General features: G+C 47.1%; 1 protein-coding gene across 2 annotated transcripts; it reads right to left on the bottom strand.

Annotated features, from left to right (window-relative positions):
* Positions 1-167: 167 nt before the first annotated feature.
* On the bottom strand, positions 168-27,064 carry ZNF783 (zinc finger protein 783). 2 transcript variants are annotated; one of them, XM_003777174.5, is made up of 6 exons: positions 26,926-27,064; positions 22,392-22,784; positions 22,177-22,303; positions 21,900-22,025; positions 5,931-6,059; positions 168-3,614 (listed from the first exon to the last, which is right to left on the bottom strand). In XM_003777174.5, exons 1-6 carry the CDS (start codon positions 26,947-26,949, stop codon positions 2,776-2,778), a joined length of 1,638 nt encoding a protein of 545 aa, XP_003777222.3. In that variant the 5' UTR covers positions 26,950-27,064; the 3' UTR covers positions 168-2,775. The 2 variants fall into 2 exon arrangements, with proteins under 2 accessions (XP_003777222.3, XP_054416713.1); XM_054560738.2 differs by lacking the exon at positions 26,926-27,064 and adding an exon at positions 24,729-25,695.
* Positions 27,065-27,354: the final 290 nt, after the last annotated feature.

Raw genomic sequence — 27,354 nt, 5'->3', positions numbered from 1 at the left:
CCGGGAGGCCCCGCCCCCACAGCGTACGCCGGGCCTTTGTGCACGCCCGACAGGTGTGAGCGCCCGCCCCGGGCTGGTGCCCAACAGCCCGCAGGTATCGCCAGCTGCCCCCGCCCCACACGGCCACTCACCTCCCAGAGAGCAGAAACCAGATCACGCGCACGCACTCGTTTATGCCAAGTTTATTGAGCACCAATTAGGGCAAGGGACTACCACCTTCACAGTTCTCTTGGGCTTATTAACGTCATGGCCCACCCATTTATTTCACAAATGAGGAAACCGAGGACCCCGCTGGGGGAGTTTGGGGCCCAACCAGGGCTCCCACCGAGTCTGGGACACCCTCAGCTCCTGCACCACAAAGCTTCGGTTGACTTGTTTCAATGTAAAGAACGTTACTTAAACACGTCTGAGTGCTAGGCAAACTCACAAGACCTAGCTCAAAGTTTGAGCACATTGCTATGAAAAAAAGAAAAAAGGAGAATCAGCACCTTGTGATATTTAAGCAGGGGCATTTGGCATTAGCCAAACAAGCCCAGAAAGTCGGCAAAATTCTTAGCCTGAGGTATCCCCAGAACACCTGAAACTAGCTCCTGCAGCTGAGGGTCAAACTCGTGCACCTGCACTTGCACCACATCCTATCTGAGCTCTTGCTGACAGCCCATCTCTGGTTTGTGAAGCTCATGGCAAGGGTCGGGGGACTCCAGAGCAGACAAGCAGGATCCACAGCACAGAAGGGCAGTGCCTCTTCCCAAACCCAAGGGAGCCTGGCTGAACTGTCACTGACTTGTATACTCACCCTCCTCCAAGAGATGATAGCAATGCTACCATTGGCCCCCAACTCTGCTCAAGACTTTGGAAGAAGTGTGAGGGTCAGAAGGGCAAGGAAATGGCACATCCAGGGACCAAGGCCCCCAGAAGCAGCCCTGAAGGGTGGCCACAGTGCCAGACAAGGCGGTAAAAAACAAGGATAGCTGGGGTCCCATCACTCCAGCTTCAGAGTCACCCACACCAAGGCTGCTCTACAGGCAGAACCCGCAGTGGTGTGATGAGAGACACCAGAAGCCAGTTGACCTCCAGACTGCCCCATGAGGCCTCATATTATTGCCTGAACTTCTACAGTCCGAATCTCATGCTTTGGTAAGAATTTGTTCACCAAAATACAAAGGACTACTGGGGAACAGAGCCCCGTGGGTGAGTCTTTCACTGAACCCAGTGGAATTGCCACTCACTCCAGAAGATAAAGGTCCTTCCTGAGGGATTCTGACAGGAAAAAAAGGCTGGAATGGAGTAGAAAGGAGGCCCTGAATTTGAAAGGAAGCACAAAGCTAGGCTTCATATTTGTCCCAGTGCCTGTTAATTTGACCCTGACAACTCTGAGGTAGGACACACTAGGGCCGTGACCCCCTTTGACAGAAGAGGAACATGAGACTAGCTGGGACTAAAGAATTCACCCAGATCTCCTAGCCCAACTCTGCCCCAGAGCCCAAAGTGCTCAAGGGAGAACTCCTTTGAGAGGAGACTGCCCCGCCTTTAATGTGAAAAGCAGGCCTGGAGGCCCAGGGTGGAAGTGGCCCTCAGCCAGACCAAGGGCCTCCTCTAGTGGAGGGGCTTCCTGGGCTCTCTCTGCACTGCCCCTCAGGGTGCTTTCTGGGGTCCAGTCAATGGATCTTACACACCCATGAACACTGAGCCCTTGGGGAGAAGTGTCCAGGCTTCAGTTTCCCCTCCCAGCTGACAACAAAAGTAAATAATGGATGTGACTATCCCGTGGGGAAGGACTAGGAATACTGGGAGTCACTCTGGGCCAAGAAACACACACATGGGGAGATACTGTGCTTCCAAGACAGCAGCCAAGACATCCCCATCAAAACCCACAGGCTGGGCCAAGAGTGGTGGCTCACGCCTGTAATCTCAGCACTTCAGGACGCCGAGGTGTGCGGGTCACCTGACATCAGGAGTTCGAGACCAGTCTGGACAACATGATGAAACACTGTCTCTACTAAAAATACAAAAATTAGCCCGAAGTGGTGGCACGCGCCTGTAATCCCAGCTACTCAGGAGGCTGAGGCAGGAGAATCACTTGAACCCGAGAGGCAGAGGTTGCAGTGAGCGGAGATTGTATCATTGCATTCCAGCCTGGGCAACAAGAGTGAAACTCCATCTTAAAAAAAAAAAAAAAGACCCACAGGCTGGTGGAGGTAGCTCCCCTTCCAGCTCTGCAAGCCCCACATGGAAAAGCCGGCTCTTTCCGACTTTGCAAAAGGCAAAGTTCCATTAGCAACTACACACATTTACAAAAGCACTTGAAAGTCTCTATAACAAGGGAAAAAAAGTTTCAAAATAGCAAAGTAGAACACTTTCCAGGGCCCTTTCTTCAGACCACCCATCCACTCCACTGTTTCTCATGGTGACAGCAGGCAGATCTCTGCACAAAACAAAAATCCCAGGTCCCCGATGTCTCTATCGCCCCCATACTGGAAGGGCCATGATCTCTGGTCCTCTTGGCTGTGGTACCTACCACAGGCCCTATCAAAAATAAGGCATCCCTTAAGCCTTAAGGAATCTTTTACAAGTCAGGAATGCAGAAAAGGCAGCGAAGAGTGCAAACAGGAAACAGAAAGCACCCGGTCACACACACTGTCACGAGAAGGGCGGCTAGCTTCCCATTTGAATGGGTAAAAACAACAAACCTCTCTCCATCCCAGGAAGAGGAAGAACCTGCGTCAGGCACAGGGGAGAGACCGCACCAGGGGTCCTCTGTGGGCTCCTGCCTGGTCAGCCCTCCTCCTTCCGGCTGGGCCAGGGCAGGGGCAGGCTCCCGTGGCGGGCAGGGGCGGCAGGCAAGTGTGGGCCCACCTGGCCTCGGACGTGGGTCTGCATGTGCACAGCCAGGTGGTGGTTCCGGTTGAAGGTCCGGCCACACTGGGGGCACTGGTAGGGCCGCTCACCGGTGTGGATGCGCTGGTGCCGGAAGAGGTCCGAGGGCCGGCGGAAGGCCTTGCCGCAGTAGGGGCAGGCGGGCCAGCCCTGGCCGTTCCCGGTGTGCAGGCGCTGGTGCAGCAGCAGGCTCTTGCGCTGCTGGAAGAAGCGCAGGCACTCACTGCAGTGGTACATCTTGCTGGCTGCAGGCCGCCGCCCCACCAATGCACGGCCCCCTGCCACGGAGCGGCGACCCTCAGGCTCCTCGGGGAGCCAGTGGATGACAGGGCCGGGCACCACCACCTCCCCCGGCTCCAGCATGGCCTGGCTGTCCCCGCAGCTGGTGGGCGAGCGGCCGGGGACCTCCTGCCGCCCCTCCTCCACGTGGGTCCGCTGATGAATCGTCAGATTGATCTTCAGGCGGAAGCTCTGCCCGCAGTCGGGGCAGGGGAATGCCCGCTGCCGCCGGCGGGAGAGGACTCGGGGCGTCTCCCCGCCGGCCCCCGGTGGCCGTGGCTCCCCTGCCCGCACCCTGGGCACGCCCTGGGCCTGATGACGGCTGGGGCCCCCAGGCCTGTTCCTGGGCCCTCGGGGGATTCTACACTCGGTCTGGCCTCGGGACGCCCCCAGAAAGAGCCGCTCAGGCGTCATCTCGTCTTCAGACTGTGCCTCAGTCTTGATGGCCACACCACCACCTGGCAAAAGGAGTCTATGTTGGTTTCCAAGTGGACCTCACCACCCTGTCCCCTAGGTCACTCGGCCCAGTCCTGGCTTCCAGCCTCAGCCTGGGCCCTATCTCCCCACAGTGCTCACAGCACATTGCAGGGGTCCTGCTCACTGAGCCCCGCCACACAGGCACTGCCTCGCACGGTCACTCAGTCCTGATTGTTGTCATCTGCCTCATTCCTGGAGGCCAAGCTAAGGACATCAGGGGAGGGGAGATCAAACTGCAAGGCCAGGAGCCAGGGAGCCCGGAGGTCAGGGGTCAGCTGGAGTGGGACACAGAAGCAGAGACCCTGGGCACAGCAGAGAGGGTGGCAGGACCCCACCCCCAAGAGTTCTGGTGACACTAGTTACCATCTGTGAAAGACAATGAGCCCCAGGGGCCCTGGATGCCCCCAGACCACCCTAAGAGGCCTCTGTGGACTAGAGGTGGTGAGTGCTGCATCCATGCTCAGCTGCTCATCCACATGACAAATCCGCACAGAGCGTCCGTGACCTGCCTGCCACTACACTCACTGGTGACAGAGAGAAGGCACTGGGACCTGAGATTCCTGCCTGGGTCTGTGTGAGTCTCACTCAACTCCCAGGTTGGGTGGAGCCAAGGAGCTGCTGGGACAGCAGTGACAAGGACAACCAAGGCAGTGGCAGGTGATCACAGCAATGTGCCGGAGACATGAGACCCCAGGTCTCAGCACCCAGCTCTCAGGGGTCCCTAATGTGAGGGAGGGTCCTGGCACCCTGCCCTCTCAGGGAAGCACAGACTCTAGGCAGAGGGACACAGACTGTGGACACGGGGGGCTGGGAGCCCAGCCACGCCAAGACCACGTGAACAGCTTTTCCATCATCATCAGACCACATGCCTGGGATCTGATGCCTGGGTTTTCATGCAGTGCCTTTCCAGCCAGGCCAGACCAGACCACAATGGGGAAAGACCAGGAAGGACCCCAGACTGATCTGGGTCCCCACAGTCCCCAGGGAGATAGAAGCTGGAGAGGGAGGGAGGGAACCCTCAGGAGGAAGCCCCTCACCAGGTCCCACAACCCACCCCACTCCCAAAAGGCCCCCACGCTCCTATGGGGCTCTGCTGCAGCCACAGGTGCCTCCGCCCTTCTTCCCCAGGCCCCATGCCTGGCAGGATGTCCCTGGTGGGGGAGGTTGGAGACTCCCCATCTAAAGACTCTCCTTCTGGTTTAATCAAGGATAAAATGCTGGTGCTGGCTGGGGGCCACGTGAGAAAGACTCGGTGAGGGCCTCTCCCAACACCAGCTACAGGACACCCGCAGCTTGCAGCGTGCACAGCCATCTCCCCAGCAGCCCTGGACATGTGCAAGTCCCTGTCAGGGAAAGGAGGCCTAGGGCTTCTGTCCAGAGGGCTTCAGAGGTGAGACAAGAGCTACGAAGGCCATGTCCCCAATACTCCTGCAGGCCAGTGCTAATGACTTGTCCCTCAGCAACTGTCACCCTGATGAGCCTGAAAAGAACAGAGGGTTGGGAGGCTCCCGGACACCGTTCCAGGTCTTCAATGGGACAGGAACATTGCCTTCCCACCTAAGAGGGTCCCATCTCTCCAACTCCATGAGCAGAGCCCAGACTTAGACACTGGCTGGAAAGAGAAACCCAGGGAAGGGAGGATGATCCAGTGGGGAAGATACCCAGAAATCACCGCAGGGAAAGCAACCAGAGACTGAAAGTCGGGCCAGCAGCAGAACCAGGCGGAGGAGCCAGCCCCGCAGAGGAACACTCGACAGAGAACAGAGCTCTGGACTGTTTGCCAAGTGTTCCACTAAATACCCTGATACACATTTTTGTGAAAGGACAGGCAGGGACTGCCTTTAAATAAAAGCAGACAAAGAAGTCTGGAAGGATGACTAAAGCCAGAGTTCCCAGTAGGTCTTCAGAAAGAGGGCGTGTACTGAGAAACACCATGCTGGCGCCGCGCTAGGCACAGGACACACATTGCCCCATGGATAGGACCCTCGTAAAAACCCTGGGGAGGCACAACACACCCATCTACCCCCTCCCCTCACTCCACCGGACCCGTGTGCCCAGGCCCCCAACACGCAGAGGAACCCACCCTTCTATACAGACTGTTTTCTCATGCTGAAAATGCCAAAACCTACCTTCTTTTAGGCCTGTCTCAGGGGCCTCTTTCCCAGAAAGCCTGTCCAGCCCAGCCCAACCAGTGTCCCAGCCCTCTCTCCCAGCCCCACGCTTCCAGCACCATCGCTTGGTGATTGCGTGCTGCCTCGGGACACTGTTCATCCTGCCGCCTCGCTGTCCTCACTCACCTGCTTCTGGCCCAACTGGGGCCACTCTCGCCTCTGAGTCCTGCTGCTGCTTGGGGGCCTGCCCTTCTTTCAGCTTCTCCTGGGCAGGGCTGAGTGGGCTGGTGAGGTGCTCTGGATATGGAGGGAGGCCTGGAGAATGTAAATCAGTGACACTGAGCACAACATGGAGGTCTCCTGCCCAGATGACCAGGGACCCTCTGAGGAAAGGCAGAGTCACTGCGATCCTGGGCTCCAGCACAGGGCATGATAGTGAGGTGGACCCCACCGAATACCTGGCAGCTAGATTCCAGTCTAAAGCCTCATGTCCCAGAGAAGGAAACTGCAGCACAGGAATTCAGCAGACAGGAATTCATGGTAATGATCACTAGGCAGGTCATGACAGAATCTGGCATTTTAAGGCAGGAAAGAGAAACACCATGCCTGTCCCACCAGCCAGTAGGGTGGTCACCACCTCCCGCAGTCGGGCCTCCTCCTCGTCCTCCTCCAAGCTGCTCTTATGGCATAAGGGACCCAAGGCAAGGCAGAAACACAACTGAAGATATGGCGTTAGGAGCGTCAAGGTTTTCCCCTCAGAAGTTGTCTTTCAAGATAACTCCATCCCTACGCCTACTTCTTAGAACCCATGTCTATATACATGTTTAATCAGCACCCGCCTCCCAGAGTGATCGTAACCAACCCAGCTGTCAGCAAGACTTTCAAATGGTAAAGCCCCGAAATGAGCACTTGTCCTCTCACAGAAGATATCAAACTCTGATTTTTTTTTTTTTTGAAGTTTTTTTTTTTTTTTTTTTTTTTGAGGTGGAGTCTCGCTGTGTCGCCCAGGCTGGAGTGCAGTGGCACAATCTTGGCTCACTGCAAACTCCGACTCCCAGGTTCAAGCAATTCTCTGCCTCAGCCTCCCGAGTAGTAGGGATTACAGACGCCCATTACCACGCCCGGCTAATTTTTGTATTTTTTAAGTAGAGACAGGATTCCACCATCTTGGCCAGGCTGGTCTTGAACTCCTGACCTTGTGATCCACCCTCTTGGCCTCCGAAAGTGCTGGGATTACAGGAGTGAGCCACTGCGCCCGGCCAAAGCTCTGATTTTTTAAGCAAAAAAAGATGATGAGAAAAAAACTATGATGAGCCAAAGGCTGACAGTAAGAGAGCTGACAGAATGCTACCATCAGAGATAAAATCAGCAAATGGCTCACATCATTTGTCCACTTGATGCTAAGAGGAATTTGAAATTGGATGGGCATCAGATCAGAAGGGAACAGACAAGAAACCCAGAATCATGGAAAAAGTGGCTCTACCTCCAAAGCTGGGTTGGAATTTACCACGCTGGATCTTCCTAAACTTAAGCATCCAGAGAACAATGCCTTGTCAAAGATAAAGAACAACCAGACTGGGCGCGGTGGCTCACGCCTGTAATCCCAGCACTTTGGGAGGCCAAGGCGGGCAGATCACAAGGTCAGGAGATCGAGACCATCCTGGCTAACACGGTGAAACCCCGTCTCTACTAAAAATACAAAAAATTAGCCGGGCGTGGTGGCAGGCACCTGTAGTCCCAGCTACTTGGGAGGCTGAGGCAGGAGAATGGCGTGAACCCAGGAGGCGGAGCTTGCAGTGAGCTGAGATTGTGCCACTGCACTCCAGCCTAGGTGACAGAGCGAGACTCCGTCTCAAAAAAAAAAAAAAAAGAACAACCAAAAGCCGAGTATGGTGGCACATGACTGCAGCCCCTGCTAGTTGGGAGGCTGAGGCAGGAGGATGGCTTGAGCTCAGGAGTATGAGGCTGCAGTGAGCCATGTTTGTGCCACTTGCATTCCAACCTGGGCAACGGGGCCAGACCCTGTCTCAAATAAATAAATAAATAAATAAAAAGTAACCCAAGTGGGTCCTGTCCACTCTACCTCAACTGAGGTTCTCTTCTAAGAGAAGAGGTAAAACCAGCTAGAAGGTTATCAAAAGGTGAAATAGTGATGAAAAATAATAAACCAATTGAGTCTGTGCCTGCTAACACTGCTACCGATTCTCCTTTACGTACGGGAGAGTTATAAACCAACGGGTTACACTGCCCCTAAAAATGTTACTTTCATGACAAGCCTAAAGACGGTTGCTTCATCAGCAGATCCTAAAAATTTCAGTGGATCATCCTCTGAAGTTTCATCTTTGGATCCTTCCTACAACAAAGAGAAACACATCATCCATCCTACTAAACAGTCCCAAGCATCACAAGGCAGTGACTGAGCAGGATGAAGCCTCAAAAAAGAATGAGAAACAGAACAGTCTAAGTGAAAATATGAATCCTGACTGTTCGTGAGCCACTAAACATTGAAAATAAGGATGGGCGTAGTGGCTCCTGCCTGTAATCCCAACACTTTGGGAGGCCAAGATGGGAGAACTGCTTGAGCTCAGGAGTTTGAAACCAGTGTAGGCAACATGGTGAAACCCCGCCTCTACAAAAAAATACAAAAATGAGCTGGGTGTGGTGGCATACGCCTGTAGTTCCAGCTACTCAGGGGGCTGAGGTGGGAGGATCACCTGAGCCCGGGAAGTTGAGGCTGCAGTAAGCTATGATTGTACCACTCCAGCCTGAGTGACAGACCAAGACCCTGCCAAAAAAAAAAAAAAAAATTAAGAATAATTTTTTAAATATTGGGAAGAAGAGCCAGATTCCACTGCAGTTGGATTTGGGGGACAGCACTGGCAAAGGGGCAGCACCCCCAGGATCAAGCAGCCTGCAAGCCAGCGGTGCTCCTAGCTGGGGCAGTCCCAGGCCTCTCCAAAAATGCCACTTCCATCAGTTCCATCAGGTGAAGACTCCACGCAGCTCCTTGCCCTCCAGTGCCCCCAGATGAATAAAGGGAAGTACAGGCCAAGAAGGCAACCTCACTGAAGATGATTTTGAAAGAACGGCAGGAGAGGGCCAGGCGCAGTGGCTCACGCCTATAATCCCAGCACTTTGGGAGGCCAAGGCGGGCAGATCACAAGGTCAGGAAATCGAGACCATCCTGGCTAACACAGTGAAACCCTGTCTCTACTAAAAATACACAAAATTAGCCGGGCGTGGTGGCGGGTGCCTGTAATCCCAGCACTTTGGGAGGCCGAGGCGGGCGGATCAACTTGAGGCCAGGAGTTTGAGGCTGGCCTGGCCAACATGGCGAAACCTCATCTCTACTAAAAATACAAAAATTAGCTGGGTGCGGTAGCGGGCACCTGTAACCCCAGATACTTAGGAGACTGAGGCGGGAGAATCACTTGAGTCCGGGAAGCGGAGTTTGCAGTGAGCCCAGATCAACCCACTACACTCCAGCCTGGGCAACAGTGAAAAACTCTGCACACACACACACACACAAAAAACCTTTACTCAAACATGGGTAACAGAGAGTTTTCCAAACCTAAAGATATACCAATATTCAAGTACAAGAAGGTTAGAAAACACCAAAGCAGAGTTAACCAAAATAAGACTACCACAAGACATTTAGTAATCAGACTCCCAGAGGTGAAGGATATTAAAAAAGGATCCTAAAAGCAGCAAAAGAAAAGACACAAATGACATACAATAGAGCTCCAATACGTCTGGCAGCAGACTTTTCAGTGGAAATGTGACAAGTTTTCGAGAGAGTGGCATGACTTTTTTTTTTTTTTTTTTTGAGACTGTGTCTCACTCTGTCGGCTAGGCTGGAGTGCAGTGGTGCAATCTCGGCTCACCGCAAGCTCCACCTCCTGGGTTCAGGCCATTCTCCTGCCTCAGCATCCCGAGTAGCTGGGACTGCAGGTGCCCACCACCACGCCCGGCTAATTTTTTGTATTTTTAGTAGAGACGGGGTTTCACCGTGTTAGCCAGGATGGTCTCGATCTTCTGACCTCGTAATCCACCCGCCTTGGCCTCCCAAAGTGCTGGGATTACAGGCGTGAGCCATTGCACCCGGGAGAGTGGCATGACATAAAGTCCTGAAGGGCCAGGCGTGGTGGCACATGCCTGTAATCCTAGCACTTTGGAAGGCTGAGGTGGGCGGACTGCCAGAGCTCAGAAGTTTGAGACCAGTTTGGCCAATATGGCGAAACCCCGTCTCTACTAAAAATACAAAAAATTAGGCAAATGTGGTGGCACATGCTAGTAGTCACAGCTACTTGGAAGGCTGAGGCACAAGAATCACTTGAACCTGGGAGGCAGAGGTTGCAGTGAGCCAAGATTGTGCCACTTCACTCCAGCCTGGGCAACAGAGGGACTCTGTCTCCAAAACACTAAAAATAAAAGTGCTGAAGGCAAAAAGCTTTTATCCTAGAATAATATATCCAGCAAAAATATCCTTCAAATATAAAGGAAAAATAAAGATTTTCTCAGAAAAACAAAAGCTGAGAGATTTCATCAACACCAGTCATGTCCTACAAGAAATGCTAAAGGGAGTACTTCAATCAGAAATAGAAGGACATTAATAAGCAATAAAAAAAAAAAAATCTGAAGGTACAAAACTCACTGGTAATAGTAAGTACACGAACACAGAATATTATAATACTGTAATTGTACTGTGTAATGTGTAAGCTACTCATATCTTGAGTAGAAAGTCTAAAGATGAACCAATTTTTTTTTTTTGAGACAGAGTCTCAGTGCAATGGTGCAATCTTGGCTCACTGAAACCTCCACTTCCCAGGACTATATGCCAATAAATTGAAAAACCTAGAAGAAATGGATAAATTCCTAGACACATACAACCTACCAAGATTCAACCATGAAGAAATCCAAAACCTCACCAGACCAATAATAAAATCATGCATGCTAAATGAACCAATTTTTAAAAACTACAACTTTTCAAGACATAGTACAATAAGATATAAATAGAAACAACAAAAAGTTAAAAAGCAGGGGGATGTAGTTAGAGTTTTTATTAGTTTTTTTCTTTACTTGTTTGTTTTTTTTTTTTTTTGCAGTTTGTTTCGTTTTAATCCGTGTTAAGCTATCATCAGTGTAAAATAATGGGTTATAAGATATTATCTGCAAACTTCATGGTAACCTAAAACAGATACACAAAAAATAAAAAAGAAGAAATTGAATGGACAGATGGATAGAAAGACCACGAAACATCTAGAAAACAAATAACAAAATGGCAGAAGAGAATTCTTACTTATCAATAAAAACATTGAATGTAAAGGGTCTAAACTCCAATCAAAAGGCACAGAGTGTCTGAATAAATAATAAAACAAGACCAAACGATCTGTTGCCTAAAGAAATGCACTTTACCTATAAAGACACACGTGCACTGAAAGTAAAGGGATAGCAAACTACTGTATGCAAACGGAAACCAAAAAAGAGTAGGAGTACCTAGACTTAGACCAAATAGATTTTCAGACAAAACTATAAAAAGAGACAAAGAAGTTCATTATATAATGCTAAAGGGGTAAATTCAGCAAGAGGATATATTAATAACATTATAAATATATGTGCACCCAACTCTGGAGCACCTAGATATATAAAGCAATTACTATTAGAGCTAAAAAGAGAAATAGACCCCAATACAATAATAACTGGCATCTCTGACACCCCACTTTCAGCACTGGACAGATCATTCAGAAAGAAAACCAACAGAGAAACACCGGACTTAATCTGCACTATAGACCAAATGAACCTAAAGATATTCACAGAACATTACATCCAATGGCTGCAGAATACACTTTTTTCTTCTCAGCACATGGATCATTCTCATGGATAGACCGTATGTTAAGCCACAAAACAAGTTCTTAAAAATTCAAAAAATCGAAATCATACCAGGTATCTTCTCTGACTACAATGGAATAAAGCTAGAAATCAATAACAAGCGGAACTTTGGAAACTATATAAACACATGGAAATTAAATAATATGTTCCTGAATTGCCAATGCGTCAATAAAGAAATTAAGGAGGATATTAAGAAATTTTTTGAGGCCAGCTTACGCCTGTAATCCCAGCACTTTGGGAGGGCAAGGTGGGGGAACCGTTTGCATCCAGGAGTTTGAGACTACCCTAGGCAACATAGCAAGACCCCATCTCTACAAAAAAATCAAAAATTAGCCAGGTATGGTGGCACACACCTTTAGTCCCAGCTATTTGGGAGGCTAAGGTAGGAGGATTGCTTGAGCCTAGGAGGACAAGGCTGCAGTAAGCTGTGATCACACCACTGCACTCAGCCTGGGCAACAGAGCAAGACCCTGTCTGGAAAAAAAAAAAAAAAAAAAGAGAAAGAAAGAAAAAAATTTTTTGAAAGAAATGAAAATAGAAACATGACATATCAAATTGACCTATGGTACTTATGAGATACAGCAAAGCAATACTAAGACAAAAGTTTACAGCAATAAGTGCCTCTATTAAAGAAGTAGAAAAACTTCAAATAAACAACCTAATCATGCATGCTAAAAAAACAGAAAAGTAAGAGCAAACCAAACTCCAAATTAGTGGAAAAACAATAAAGATCAAAACATAAATAAATAAAATTGAAACAAAAAACAATACAAAAGATCAATGAAATGAAAAGCTAGTTTTCTGAAAAGATAAAATCGACAAATCTTTAGTCAGACTAAGATAAAGAGGACCCAAATAAATCAGAGATAAAAAAGAGATATTACAACTAATACTGCAGAAAGTCAAAGGATCATTAGAGACTATTATGAACAACTATATGGCAATAAATTGAAAAACCTAGAAGAAATGGATAAATTCCTAGACATATACAACCTACCAAGATTCAACCATGAAGAAATCCAAAACCTCAACAGACCAATAACAAGTAATGAGATCAAAGTTGCAATAAAGAGCCTTCCAGCAACGAAAAGCCAGGGACGTAATGGCTTCACTGCTGAATTTCACCAAACATTTAAAGAGGAATTCATACCAAGGCTATTCAAACTATTTTGAAAAACAGAGGAGGGAATATTTCCAAACTCATTCTATGAGGCCAGTATTACCCTGACACCAAAACCAAACAAAGACACATCTAAAAAAGAAAGCTACAGGCCAATATCCTGATGAACATTGATGCAAAAATCCTCAACAAAATACTAGCAAACCAAATTCAACAACACATTAAAAAGATCTTTCATCATGACCAAGTGGGATTTATCCCAGGCAGGGATGGAAGAATCATTCAACCTCTGCAAATCAATAGATGTGATACATCTTACCAACAGAACGAAGAACAAAACCACAGGATCATTTCAATTGATGCTAAAAAAAAATTTGATAAAATTCAACATACTTTCATGATTTAAAAAATCCAAAAAATGGGTAAAGAAGGAATATACTTCAACACCATAAAAGCCATATACAACAGATGCACAGTCAGTATCATATTGAAAGGGGAAAAACTGAAAGCCTTTCCTCTAAGATCTGGAACAAGATAAGGATGAACAAGATAAGGATGCACTTTCCCCACAGTTATTCAACATAATCCTGGAAGTCCTAGCTACAGCAGACAAGATAAAGAAATAAAAAGCATCCACACTGGAAAGGAAGAAGTTAAATTATCCTTGTTTGCAGATTATATGATCTTATATTTAGAAAAACCTATGCCAGGCGCAGTGGTTCACGCCTGTAATCCCAGCACTTTGGGAGGCCGAGGCGGGCAGATCACCTGAGGTCAGGAGATTGAGACCATCCTGGCTAACATGGTGAAACCCCGTCTCTACTTAAAAAAAGAACACAAAAAATTAGCCGGGCATGGTCGCAGGCGCCTGTAGTCCCAGCTACTCGGGAGGCTGAGGCAGGAGAATGGCGTGAACCCGGGAGGCGGAGCTTGCAGTGAGCCAAGATCGCGCCACTGCACTCCAGCCTGGGCAACAGAGCGAAACTCCGTCTAAAAAAAAAAAAAAGAAAGAAAGAAAAACCTAAAGCCTCCATCAAAAAAACCTATTAGAACTGATAAATTCAGCAAAGTCGCAGCATACAGAATCAATATACAAAATCAGTAGCCTTTTTATATGCCAACAGTGAACAATCTGAAAAAGAAATCAAGAAAATAATCCCATTTACAATAGCTATAAATAAAATAAAATACCTAGGAAAAAACTTAACAAAGGAAGTAAAAGATGTCTAGAATGAAAATTATGAAACATTAATGCAAGAAATTGAAGAGGACACCAAAAAATGGAAAGATATTCCATGTTCATAGATTGGAAGAATGAATTAGTTATAATGTCCACATTACACAAAGCAATCTACAGACTCAATGCAATCCCTATCAAAATATCAAAGACATTCTTCACAGAAATAGAAAAAATAATCCTAAAGTGTATACAGAACCATGAAAAACCTGAAATAGCCAAAGGCATCCTAAGCAAAAAGAACAAAACTGGAGGAATCTATTACCTGACTTCAAATTATAATACAGATCTACAGTAATCAAAACAGCATGGTAATGGCATAAAAACAGACAAATAGAACAATAGAATAGAAGAGGGAACCCAGAAATAAACCCATACATCTACAGCTAACTCATTTTTAACAAAGGTGTCAAGAACACATTATTAGGCCAGGTGCGGTGGCTCACGCCTGTAATCCCAACACTTTGGGCGGCCAAAGTGGGTGGATCACCTGAGGTCAGGAGTTCAAAACCAGCCTGACCAATATGGTGAAACCCCGTCTCTACTAAAAATACAAAAATTAGCCGGGAGTGGTGGCAGGCGCCTGTAGTCTCAGCTACTCAGGAGGCTGAGACAGGAAAATTGCTTGAGCCCGCGAGGCGGAGGTTGCAGTGAGCCAACATTGTGCCACCACACTCCAGCCTGGGTGACAGAGTGAGACTCCGTCTCAAAAAAGAAAAAAAAAAAGAAAAGAAAAAAAAAGAACATATATTGGAATAAGGACGGTTATTTCAATAAATGGTGTCAGGAAAACTGAATATCCATATGCAGAAAAATAAAACTAAACTCCTATCTCTCATCATATACAGAAATCAAATCAAAATAGATTAAAAACTTAAATATAAGACCTCAAACTATCAAACTACTACAAGAAAACATTGGGGAAACTCTCCAGGACACTGTTCTGGGCAAAGATTTGAGTAATACCCTAAAGCACAGACAACCAAAGCAAAAAATGAACAAACGGGATCACATCAAGTTAAAAAGCTTCTGCACAGCAAAGGAATCAATCAACAAAGTGAAAAGACACCCCACAGAACGGGAAAAAATATTTGCAAATTATCCATCTGACAAGGGATTCATAACCATAATATCTAAGGGGCTCAAACAAATCTACAGGAAAAAAATCTAATTACCCAATTAAAAGATAATCTGATTAAAAATGGGCAAAAGATCTGAATAGATATTTCTCAAAAGATGGCATACAGCTTGGGCATGGTGGCCCATGCCTGTAATCTTAGTGCTTTGGAAGACTGTGGCAGGAAGAATGCTCGAGTCCAGGAGTTCAAGACCAGCCTGGACAACATGGCAAAACTCCATCTCTACAAGAAATACAAAAATTAGCTGGGCGTGGTGACATATGCCTCTAGTCCCAGCTACTTGGGAGGCTGAGGTGGGAGAATGGCTTGAACCCAGGAGATTGGGGTGCAGTGAGCTCTGATTGTGCCACTGCACTCCTGTCACATCTGGGCAACAGAGTGAGACCCTGTCTCAAAAAAAAAAAAAAAAAAGTACAAATGGCAAACAGGTATATGAAAAGGTGCTCAACATAATCGATCATCAGAGAAATGCAAATCAAAACTACAATGACATATCATCTCATCCCAGTTAAGATGTCTTTTATCCAAAAGACGGGCAATAACACATGCTGGCGAGGATGTGGAGAAAAGGGAACCCTCGTACACTGTTGGTGGGAATGTAAATTAGTGCAACCACTATGGAGAACAGTATGGAGGTGCCTCAAAGAAACTAAAAGCAGAACTACCACGTGACCCAGAAACCCCATTGCTAAGTAATACCCAAAAGAAAGGAAATCAGTGTATCAAAGAGGTATCTGCACTCCCATGTTTATTGCAGCATTATTCACAATAGTCACGATTTGGAATCAACCTAAGTGTCCATCAGCAGACAAATGGACAGAGAAAATGTGGTACATACACACAATAGAGTAATATTCAGCTATAAAAAAAGAATGAGATCCTGTCATCTGCAACAACATGGGTGGAAGTGGAGGACATCATGTTAAGTGAAATAAGCCAGGCACAGAAAGACAAACTTTGCATGTTCTCATTCATTTGTGGGAGCTAAAAAGTAAAACAATTGAACTCATGGAGACAGAGAAGTTGAATGATGGTTACCGAAGGCTGGGAAGGGTTGGGGGAAGGTGCGAGGGAGGAAGTAGAGATGGTTAATGGGTAAAAAATATAGTTAAACAGAATGAATAAGATCTAGTATGTGATAGCATAACAGGGTGACTACAGTCAACAATAATTTAATTGTACATTTTATAATAACTAAAAGAGTATAATTGGAATGTTTATAATACAAAGAAATAATAAATGCTTGAGGTAATGAATATCCCATTTACCCTGATGTCATTATTACATATTGTATGCCTGTATCAAAATATCTCATGTACCCCATAAATATGCACATCTACTATGTACCCATAAAAATTAGAGATTAAAATAGAAAGAGTTCTAAAGGAAAAAAAAAAACTCATCCACACTCAGTAAGAGAGGTGCCATTAAAACTACACTGACACACTTCTTACTATTACACTGAAAAGAATCCTACAAGTTTGCCCACATCCTCTGTTGGCATGAGAACGTTTTTCACAACACAGATGAGAATGCAAGTGATACGAGCCCTATGGAGGGGAATTTGGAGATAAATTCTCCCCAAATAACATATTCATTTACCTTTTGACCCAGAAATCCAACTTCCAGGATTACATCTCAAAAATACATTGGGGCTGGGCACAGTGGCTCATATGTAATCTCAACACTTTGGGAGGCTGAGGAGGGTGGATCACTTGAGGTCAGGAGTTAGAGACCAGCCTGGCCAACATGATGAAACCCCGTCTCTGCTAATACGAAAATTAGCCAGGCGTGGTGGCACACACCTGTGGTCCCAGCTACTCCAGAGGCTGAGGCTCGAGAATCATTTGAACCCAGGAGTCAGGGATTACAGTGAGACGAGATTGTGCCACTGCACTCCAGCCTGGGCAACAGAGTGAGTGAGACTCCTTCTTACAAAAAATAAATTAAAAAAAAGAAGATACATTGGCAAAAACATGAACTGATTTAAGCACAATGTACTCCCTGCAGCATTATTTATATCAGCAAAATACTGGAAATACCCTAAATGTCCAAGGTACAGACTGTTAAATAAACTATCATACCACAGAACATTCTGAATCCACAGAAGAACTGAGGAAGATCTGTACATAATCATACGAGGTGACCTCCACAACCTACTGAATAAGACAGGGGTGGGAATACAAATATATCTCTGTGTTATTGATATTTCCAAAAGAAACATGGTCATATAAATAAGAAAGGAATAAAGATGATTATCTACAGTGAGAGGGCACAAGGATGGAAATGAGACTTCCTTGAACGTACCCTGTTAAATCATTTTGACTTCGCAAACATAAAATATCTTACATATTCAAAAAATTAAGTTAAATCAAAAACCAAAAAGAATAATCTATAAAAAATCTAAAAATAAACAAATGAATGCAACTGTATACCAAGTTGGTGACATAAGTACACAGAGAAAATATTTCAAGTGACTTTAAAAGGCATTATTTTGCCCGTAAGTCCTGCACAGAATGTATACAGAGGACAAAAAGAGCTGCAAAGAAATCCTGCATTTCAATGGAAGTCTAATTGTTAGTAGTATTATGGCTTGACTGTTTTGAAATTGTAAGATAAATTACAGGATAATGAAGTGCTAGGATTGGATATAAGATCATTTAAGAAATTATGCAAATTTAGTTGAGAATTTAAGATTTCCACGTAAAAGGAAAGTGATAAACAATATAAAATCAAAGAACCAGGCTGGGCGCTGTGGCTCACGCCTGTAATCCCAGCACTTTGGAAGGTCGAGGCAGGCAGATCATGAGGTCAGGAAATCGAGACCATCTTGGCTAACACGGTGAAACCCCGTCTCTACCAAAAATACAAAAAATTAGCCAGGCGTGGTGGCGGGCACCTGTAGTCCCAGCTACTCAGGAGGCTGAGGCAGGAGAATGGCGTGAAACCGGGAGGTGGAGCTTGCAGTGAGCTGAGCTCGCACTCCAGCCTGGGCGACAGAGCGAGACTCCGTCTCAAGGAAAAAAACCAAAGAACATTAAATTTGAATTAGAAATATCAATGTATAAACTCATGATTTCTTTTTTCTTTCCAAAAATATGTATTTTCTGAACAGGCCTAGAAGTAGTGCCAAAACTCAGCAACAATTAACACTCACATTGTAATCTCTAAATACCACTCCTCACCAATAGAAATCAAAAATCCAGAGACATTTTGATTCCAGGTCTGGAGCAGGAAGCACATACATAAATCTGGCACATCTTATGGTGTCTGAAAGCCACTGAGGTCACATCAGAATAATCTATGGGCCAACTTAAAAAAGAGGCTCCCACTAGCTAAAGATGGGACAGTTTAAGCAGGAAAATCATGGCTGCAAAGGCCTAGCACATATGAAATATCCAATCATCTGTGAAGTCACAATAACACTCAGGAAAAAAAAGAAGCCCAAGTCATGGGCCACCTACTAAGGAGGCTACTAAGGCAGCAACTCTTCATTCATTCTGAAACTGATAAAGGAAAGAATTAAGCATCCATTCTGCCTTTTCAGTGCAGACTGAATTTCAGGGTAACTAAAAAAGCTGACTAGCATTTTGGGAGACTAAAGTAGGTGGACTGCTTGAGCCCAAGAGTTTGAGACCAGCCTGGGCAATACAGTGAAACTCTGTCTTTACGAAAAAATACAAAAATTAGCCAGATATGGTGGCATGCACCTGTAGTCTGACTAAAAAAAAAAAAGCAGTGGTGAAAAGACTCCCTTCCCTATTCAATAAATGTTGCTGGGGTAAGCCATCCCATTACTGGCTATATACTCAAAGGATTATAAATCATGCTGCTATAAAGACACATGCACATGTATGTTTATTGCAGCACTATTCACAATAGCAAAGACTTGGAACCAACCCAAATGTCCAACGATGATAGACTGGATTAAGAAAATGTGGCACATATACACCATGGAATACTATGCAGCCATAAAAAATGATGAGTTCATGTCCTTTGTATGGACATGGAAGAAGCTGGAAACCATCATTCTCAGCAAACTATCGCAAGGACAAAAAACCAAACACCGCATGTTCTCACTCATAGGTGGGAATTGAACAATGAGAACACATGGACACAGGAAGGGGAACATCACACTCTGGGGACTGTTGTGGGGTGGGGGGAGGGGGGAGGGATAGCATTAGGAGATACACCTAATGCTAAATGATGAGTTAATGGGTGCAGCGCACCAGCATGGCACATGTATACATATGTAACACACCTGCATGCTGTGCACATGTACCCTAAAACTTGAAGTATAATAATAATAAAATTTTTTAAAAAATGTTGCTAGGGTAACTAGCTAGACATGTGCAGAAGAATGAAGCTAGACCCTTACCTTTCACCATATACAAAAAGTAACTCAAGATGGATTAAAGATTTAAATAAAGACCTCAAATTATAAAAATTCTAGAATAAAACCTAGGAAATACCCTCCTCGATATTGCCCTTGGCAAAGAATTTTTGGCAAAGTCCTCAAAAGCAACTGCAACAAAAACAAAAATTGACAAGTGGGACCTAATTAAACTAAAGAGCTTCTGCAGAGCAAAAGAAACTACCAACAGAGTAAACTGACAACCTACAGAACAGGAGAAAATATCTGGAAACTATGCATCTGACAAAGGTCTAACATCCAGCATCTACAAGGAACTTAAATCAACAAGCAAAAAATGGGCAAAGGACATGAACAGACATTTCTTAAAAGAAGACATGCAAGTGGCCAACAAACATGAAAGAATGCTCACCATCACTAATCATCAGAGAAATGTAAATCAAAACCACAATGAAATACCATCTCACACCAGTCAGAATGGCGATTATTAAAAACTCAAAAACCATCAGATGCTGGCGAGGCTGCAGAGAAAAGGGGATGCCTATACATTGTTGATGGGAATGTAAGTTAGTTCAGCCACTGTGGAAAGCAGTTTGAAGATTTCTCAAGGGACTTAAAACAGAGCTACCATTTGACCCAGCAATCCTGTTACTGAGTATATACCCAAAGGAAAATAGATCATTATACCAAAAATATACATGCACACATATGTTCATCACAATGTTGTTCACAATAGCAGAGACATGGAATCAACCTGGGTGTCCACCAGCGGTGGACTGAATAAAGCAAATGTGGTACATATACACCATGGAATACCACATAGCCATAAAAACGAATGAAATCATGTCCTTTGCAGCAAAATGAAGCTGAAGGCCATAATCCTTACTGAACTAATGCAAGAACAGAAAACCAAATATTGCATGTTCTCACTTATAACTGGGACCTAAACAATGAGCACACATTGACATAAACCTGGGAAAAATAGACACTGTGGACTACTACAGGGGGAAGGGAAAGAGGGGAGAATGGATTGAAAAACTTGGGTACTATGCTCACTACCTGGGCACAATATACCCATGTAACAAACCCGCAGGTGTATGCCTATATACAAATTAAAAGTTGAAATTTTTTTAAAAAGTTCTCAATTGTACACTTTAACAGGTGAACTATATAGTATATGAATTATATCTCAATAAAGCTGTTGAAAAAGACTGGGGGGATTTTCATAAGTTTTTTTTTATATACTTCAGAGACATAAACCAAATGTAAAATGTGGACTTCGATGTATTACAATTAAGATCCAAAGACCTATAGAAAAAATTTTTGAGACAACTGGGGAAAACAAAACAAAGGCTAGGTATTAGATGGTATTAGATGATATTCTGATACTCTGTGGGTGTGATCATGGTATGTGGTCATTGTTCAGGAAAAGGGAAAAAACAGATGGATGAAGCGAATGTGGCAAAACCCAGCAGAGTGTTGAGTTTTGGTGACGATCATTAGGAGATTCACTGTGCTATTCTACTTTATTAAAATTTAATTGAAAAAAAAAGCCCCCCAGAGGATTGTGATGTGCAGTCCCCTTTAGAACCACTGTCCTATATACCAGCTACGAGGACAGGGCATGCCTGGCCCTCCTACCAAGGGCCATGTACACAAATGGAAGCCAGCACATGACAGGCCTTCCTGCCACAGGCTGGGGTTGTGGGACTGCAATAGGGGGCACAAGCAATAGCGGGCACATGGACACACCTGAAGATGCCAGGAGGCAGCAGTGCTGCTGGTGGAGGTATTACTAAGTCCCCATTATTATTATTTTTTTTTAGATGAAGTCTCGCTCTGTCACCCAGGCTAGAGGGCAGTGGCGCAATCTTGGCTCACTGCAAACTCCGCCTCCCAGGTTCACACCATTCTCCTGCCTCAGCCTCCCGAGTAGCTGGGACTACAGGCGCCCGCCACCATGCCCGGCTAATTTTTTGTATTTTCACTAGAGACGGGGTTTCACCGTGTTAACCAGGATGTTCTCGATCTCCTGACCTCATGATCCGCCCGCCTCAGCCTCCCAAAGTGCTGGGATTACAGGCATGAGCCACTGCGCCTGGCCAGTCCCCACTATTATAAAGTGATCAGTATGTACATGCTTAACATTTATCACTCGGTCATCACAACCACATAAGGTGAGTGTGATGTTCCACCTCAGACGGATATAGAAACCCTATGGCTCTAAGCCTACCGCCCACTACTGCCCAGGGTGGCCTTGTACAGAGTGGTCCCACTTTGGGGTAATGGTCTATGCTCCCTTCCTGCCCTCCCTCATTGTCTGGGAAGCCCGAGAGGGTAGGCGATGGTGCAGCTAGCCCCTGGCGGCCCCACCACCACATCTTGCTCCTATACTTACCTGTGCCCATCATCCTTGGACGCCCCACCTCTACTTCATTCCCCTTCTCCTGGCCCCACCGGTCAAGACAAGGCTCCTCTCCCCTCTCTATCCGGGTGAGGATGTCCGGTTTGGAGATGGCATAATCTGTGCACAGAACAAGAAATGAGGAAGAGTTGGACCCCAGATGCCCACAGAGATGCAGAGATGCCCAAAGTACCAAAAGCCAAAGCAAAGCCACAGACTGTCCACAGACAACCTGTGGGCAGAGGCCCAGATCCTCCCTCCATGGCCTTACCCAGGGAGACCAGCGTCTCGTAGTTGCCCCTCATCACGTGCTTGTAGAGCTCCTTCTGCCAGTCCTCCAGCTTGCCCCACTCCAGCTCAGAGAAATACACGGCCACATCATCGAAGGTCACGGGCACCTGGAACCATAAGTGTCGCACTCACTCACCCACACGCTCACAGGCTCAGCCCCTCGAGCTCCCCCACCCCAGCGTGTTCCGGTGCTACCTTGGGGGCCTCCCCCTTGCTGCCCGGGGGCAGCCGCAAGATCCAGAAGTTCCTGTTGCGCAGCAAGTTCTCCACATTCTCCAGCCGCCTCTGCAGCAGCCCATACTCCTGCAGCAAGGTCCCCAGCACGGCCCACTTGCCCTCCAGCTGGTTCCCGAACTCCACAGCTGTCTTCTCGCAGTCGGCCAGCTTCTTCTCGGCTGTCCCCGTGCGCCCCTCCAGAGTCAGCAAGCGGGTTAGGCAGGAATCCACCTTCTTCTCCAAGGCCTGAATGGCGGCCACCACTGTCCACAGTGTGATTTCCGTGGAGTAGAGGTACGAGTTCTCAGCAGCTGGCTGGGGAAAGGGTGTTGAAGGACTCTGGTCCTCTGTGTGCTTGTCTGTCTCTGGGGCCTGCTCACAAGAAGAGAAAAGAGAGATGTTATGAGAATTATACAATCAAAACTTACACCTCAAAAACACACTTCAGAAATGACACCTGCCATGGTGAAGTCCCATCTGGGCTCCTGAGTTAGCAGCAGACTGGGGGGAGAGGGAGAGGCTAGGGTATCAGTTAGGAATCCAGCCTAACTGATACAAGAGATAGTGGCTGGACCAACGTGTCAGCAAGTGGGAAAGTGGAAGAAAAACAGCCCCGGCTCCTGTCCTACATGCTAGCTATGGAGACGGGGCATGCCCCACAGGCTTGAGCAACCACGTGCAGTCTCAAACGAGTGACTCCCCTTCTTGGGTCTCAGTTTCCTCTTCTAAAAATGAAGCGACAAGGCTTTGTGGCACAGAGAACATGACTCTCCAGTGGACAGCCCAGGTGCAACTCAGCTCTGCCACTTACAAGCTGGCCAACTGTCGGCAAGGTGTTTTCAACAGCTTCCAACTTCCCTTCCCTATCTAGAAAATGGAGATAATAATAGTACCTATACAATAGCACTGAGATAATTAAGAAAAATCTGTGTACAAAGCACTTAGTGCAATGTGTAGCACAGCACAGATAATAAACATGAGCCCCATGTTGCAGGGCTAAGATGACGATGACTGCTATGGAATGAATGTTTGTGTCTCCCTCAATATCCATCTGCTGAAGCATTAATCCCCAATATGTTGGTATTCGGAGGTGGAGCTTCTGGGAGGCAATCAGGCCATGAGGGCAGAGCCCTCATAAATAGGATTAGTGCCCTTGTAAGAGGAGACACAAGGGAGATGATCTTGCTGTATGCCATGTGAGGATACAATGAGAAGGCAGCTGCCTGCAAACCAAGAAAAGAGCCCTGCCGGGAACCAAGTAAGGCAGCCTGAGCAGACTGAGACAATGACAGTGACTATGGTGATGGTTCCGGCTCAGGGATATGGTATAAATAGTTCATATGGCCTTTTTTTTAACCTCCACCTCTTATTCCGTTGTCATTCAGTGCCTTGGAAAAAGCTTCTCAAGTGCCTCAGCTTACCCTGGTATCTGATTCACAATCCCTCATTGTGCATGTGCAATGGGCACAGTCCTGGTTGGTGCTGCTAAAAGCCTTGTTGGAGAGACAAAGCAACATCTCACTCCTTAATTTCACTCATCCTTCATGGTTAAATCACCATCGGGTCCTAACTTCCAAAATTACGTCAAATCCATCCATGTTTCTCCTTCTCCACTGCCAGTGTCTAGTCCAAGTTCCCATCACCTTGCCTGGCCTGGGCCACTGCGGTCCTGCCCACCTGATTTCCCCACTTCCAGCCTTCTCCCCCACTTCCAGCCTTCTCCCCGACTTCCAGCCTTCTCCCCCACTTCCAGCCTTCTCCCCGACTTCCAGCCTTCTCCCCCACTTCCAGCCTTCTCCCCCACTTCCAGCCTTCTCTCCCACTTCCAGTCTTCTTCCCCACTTCCAGTCTTCTCCCCCACTTCCAGCCTTCTCCCCCACTTCCAGCCTTCTCCTCTACTTCCAGGCTTCTCCCCGACAATACACTTTCCACAGAGTAATTGTTAATCTTTTTTTTTTTTTTTTTTGAGACGGAGTCTTGCTCTGTCGCCCAGTGGTGCAATCTCAGCTCACTGCAACCTCCACCTCCCAAGTTCAAGCGATTCTCCTGCCTCAGCCTCCCGAGTAGCTGGGACTACAGACGCCCACCACCACACCCAGCTGATTTTTATATTTTCAGTAGAGACAGGCTTTCACCATATTGGCCAGGCTGGTCTCAAACTCCTGACCTTGTGATCTGCCCGCCTCAGCCTCCCAAAGTGCTGGGATTACAGGCGTGAGTCAATGAGTCACCGCTCCCGGCCCGGTAATCTTTTAAAAACACAAATAGATCATTTCAATCCCCTGCTTAAAACTCTTCAATAGCTTCCCAGTGTACCTGGCATGGCCCAGCCGACCTCTCTTGACCTTGAGCCATCCAGTTCCTGCCGTGCTGCAGCCATGCCAGCCTCCTGTGGATTCCAAGGACCCACCCGGCCCTCCTCCAACTTCACATCAGCACTCGATATGCATCCTCTGTATGCCTGGGTCTCTCTCGTTTTTAAGATTCTAGCTTAGACAACGCATCCGAGAGACTTTCACTGCCCCTCCTCCTTAGCACTAGTAATCTATAATTGCTTCATTCATTCAGTAACAATTACTGAACACCTGTCATAGTAAATGTACAATGAACATAAAGAAAAAACTGATGTGGTTCTTCCTTCTCCAGGAGAAAAATTCTGTATAGGAATACTTATAAACAACAACAGTGTGATAGGATGGGCTAACAAGAATCCAGGGCAAATCTGTCCCTTTTGGGGAGTTTTTTGGGATCTCAAGTGCTGCAAGAAGGGAGGAGCAGGTGGACAAGAGTGATCTGAAGGGTAGTGAAGCAGTGAGCCCCAGGCTAGAGGGAGTGGATGATGTCACCTTCTAGGGCCCCCTCTTCCCAGGGAACAGGGCTATAAACCTGCAGAATCCCCAACACTTTTTCTCTCCCTTGCATTCACGGAACCCAAAAAGAAGCTCAGCACACTCACTAAAGAGGAGGGAGAGGAAGTTCTACTTTAATAAAAGTATCCAGAAAAATCAAGGTTTCAAAACCTTCACTGAGGTGTATTAATAATAGTAGGTATCATCTATTGAGCTCTTTACAAGCGTTTTCCAGTATGTCAAAAATGGCCAAAGGATTATAATCTCCCAATTGGACATACTGCACTATATCAAACCAAGATTCTAAAATTTGCTAAACTGGCCTAGCTTATATAGATGAAGATGCCAAAAAAACTGATGTGATTCTTTCTTCTCCAGGAGAAAAATTCTGTATAGAAATACTTATAAATATAGTTTATTTTTATGAATAAACTTATTCATATAGATATATATCTGGACAGATAGATAGATATAAATGAGACAGGCACCTGCGCCTGTAATCCCAGCTACTTGGGGTTGGGAGGCTGAGGGAGGAGAATACCTTGAACCCGGGAGGCAGAGGCAGAGGTTGCAGTGAGATGAGATCCCGCCACTACACTCCACCCTGGGTGAGAGTGAGATCCTGTCTGAAAATATAGATATATATATAAAATATATATAAAATATATAATATATAATATATATTATAATAGATAATATATAAAAATATATATAATATAATATATAAAATATAATATATATATACACACACATATATACACATATATATATGAAATTTTTTAATTAAAAAATTTTAAAATGGCCGGGCGCGGTGGCTCTCGTCTGTAATCCCAGCACTTTGGGAGGCCGGGGCGGGCAGATCACGAGGTCAGGCGTTCGAGACCAGCCTGGCCAACATAGTGAAACCCAGTCTCTACCAAAAATAGAAAAATTAGCCAGGCGTGGTAGCAGGCGCCTGTAGTCCCAGCTACTTGGGAGGCTGAGGCAGGAGAATCCCTTGAAGTCAGGAGGCGGAGCTTGCAGTGAGCCGCGATCGTGCCACTGCACTGCAGCATGCCCAACAGAGCGAGACACCCTCTCAAAAAAAAAATTAAATAAAATCTGCTACAGTAATCTTTTTTTAAAAAATCTACAATCTCTCTTGTAAACGACATAATCTTTCTCTTTGGCAAAAGTAGAATATGAGGCGTTTTAAAGTGTCTAATTCCAAAATCCCTGCCCCGGCGTGAGGCTCCCGCCTCTAATAGATGCGTGACCCTGGGCCTCTCTCTTCCCATCTCAGCCTCCGCTACTGTCCCGTGGGGCTGGCGGCCCCTGCCCGCCCAGCCTGCTGTGGGGGGAGCCGCGAGGCCTCAAATGGGACAATGCTTCTAAGGCGCGGCCTCCTCGTCCCCGAGCGCGCCTCTGGGGCCCTGCCTGGGAGAGGCCGCAGATGGGCCGGATCGTCAGCCGCTGACGTCGGGGCCCCGCCCACCGGGCCTGGCATTTGGGCCGCCCGGTCAATGCCTTCGACGCGGGCCGGGCGATGGGCCCGGGGCAACGAGCGCGGAGGCTGCGCGCAAGGCCCTCTCACCCGGCGGCCCCGCGCGGCCAGAGTCCCTCGCGCGGGCTCACGCGGCGGCGGCCTGGGCCTTCCGGGCGTCCGCGGGGCCGAGGGCGCTTACCCGGGCAGGCGCCGCTTCGGCCATGGCTGCCCCCGTCCCTCGCTGGGTTGCAGTCCCTGGACCCGGCCTGTCGGGCCCGGGGCGGCGCGGCGGCGACGGCGGAAGCGTAGCGGGACCCGCCTAACCTGAGCTATTACCGGGCGGCCGCGAACTGCGTTCCCAGCCACGTGCCCCGCTGGCCCTTTAAAAAAGAGCTGCGCTCGGCGGCCGAGCTTGAGGACGCGCACAGCGCCCCCTGCAGCCCGTAGGACCGCACGCCCGTGGCCGCCGCCTCGCGCCCGCCAGAGGCCTTCAGCGCCCGCGGCGTCCGGGACCCAGGCGCGGCCACCCACCGTCACCCGGGGCGCGGGAGTTGACGCCAGGGCGGGCGTGCCACGGCCGCCAGCCGGGCTGCGTCAGGCATAAGCCACTCCCGGGCCAGCGCGGCGC

The sequence above is a fragment of the Pongo abelii genome, chromosome 6, assembly GCF_028885655.2.
Source record: "Pongo abelii isolate AG06213 chromosome 6, NHGRI_mPonAbe1-v2.0_pri, whole genome shotgun sequence".
NCBI lineage: Eukaryota > Metazoa > Chordata > Mammalia > Primates > Hominidae > Pongo > Pongo abelii.
The sequence above is the reverse complement of the archived record's forward strand: the minus strand, read 5'-3'. Positions and strand labels throughout refer to the sequence as shown.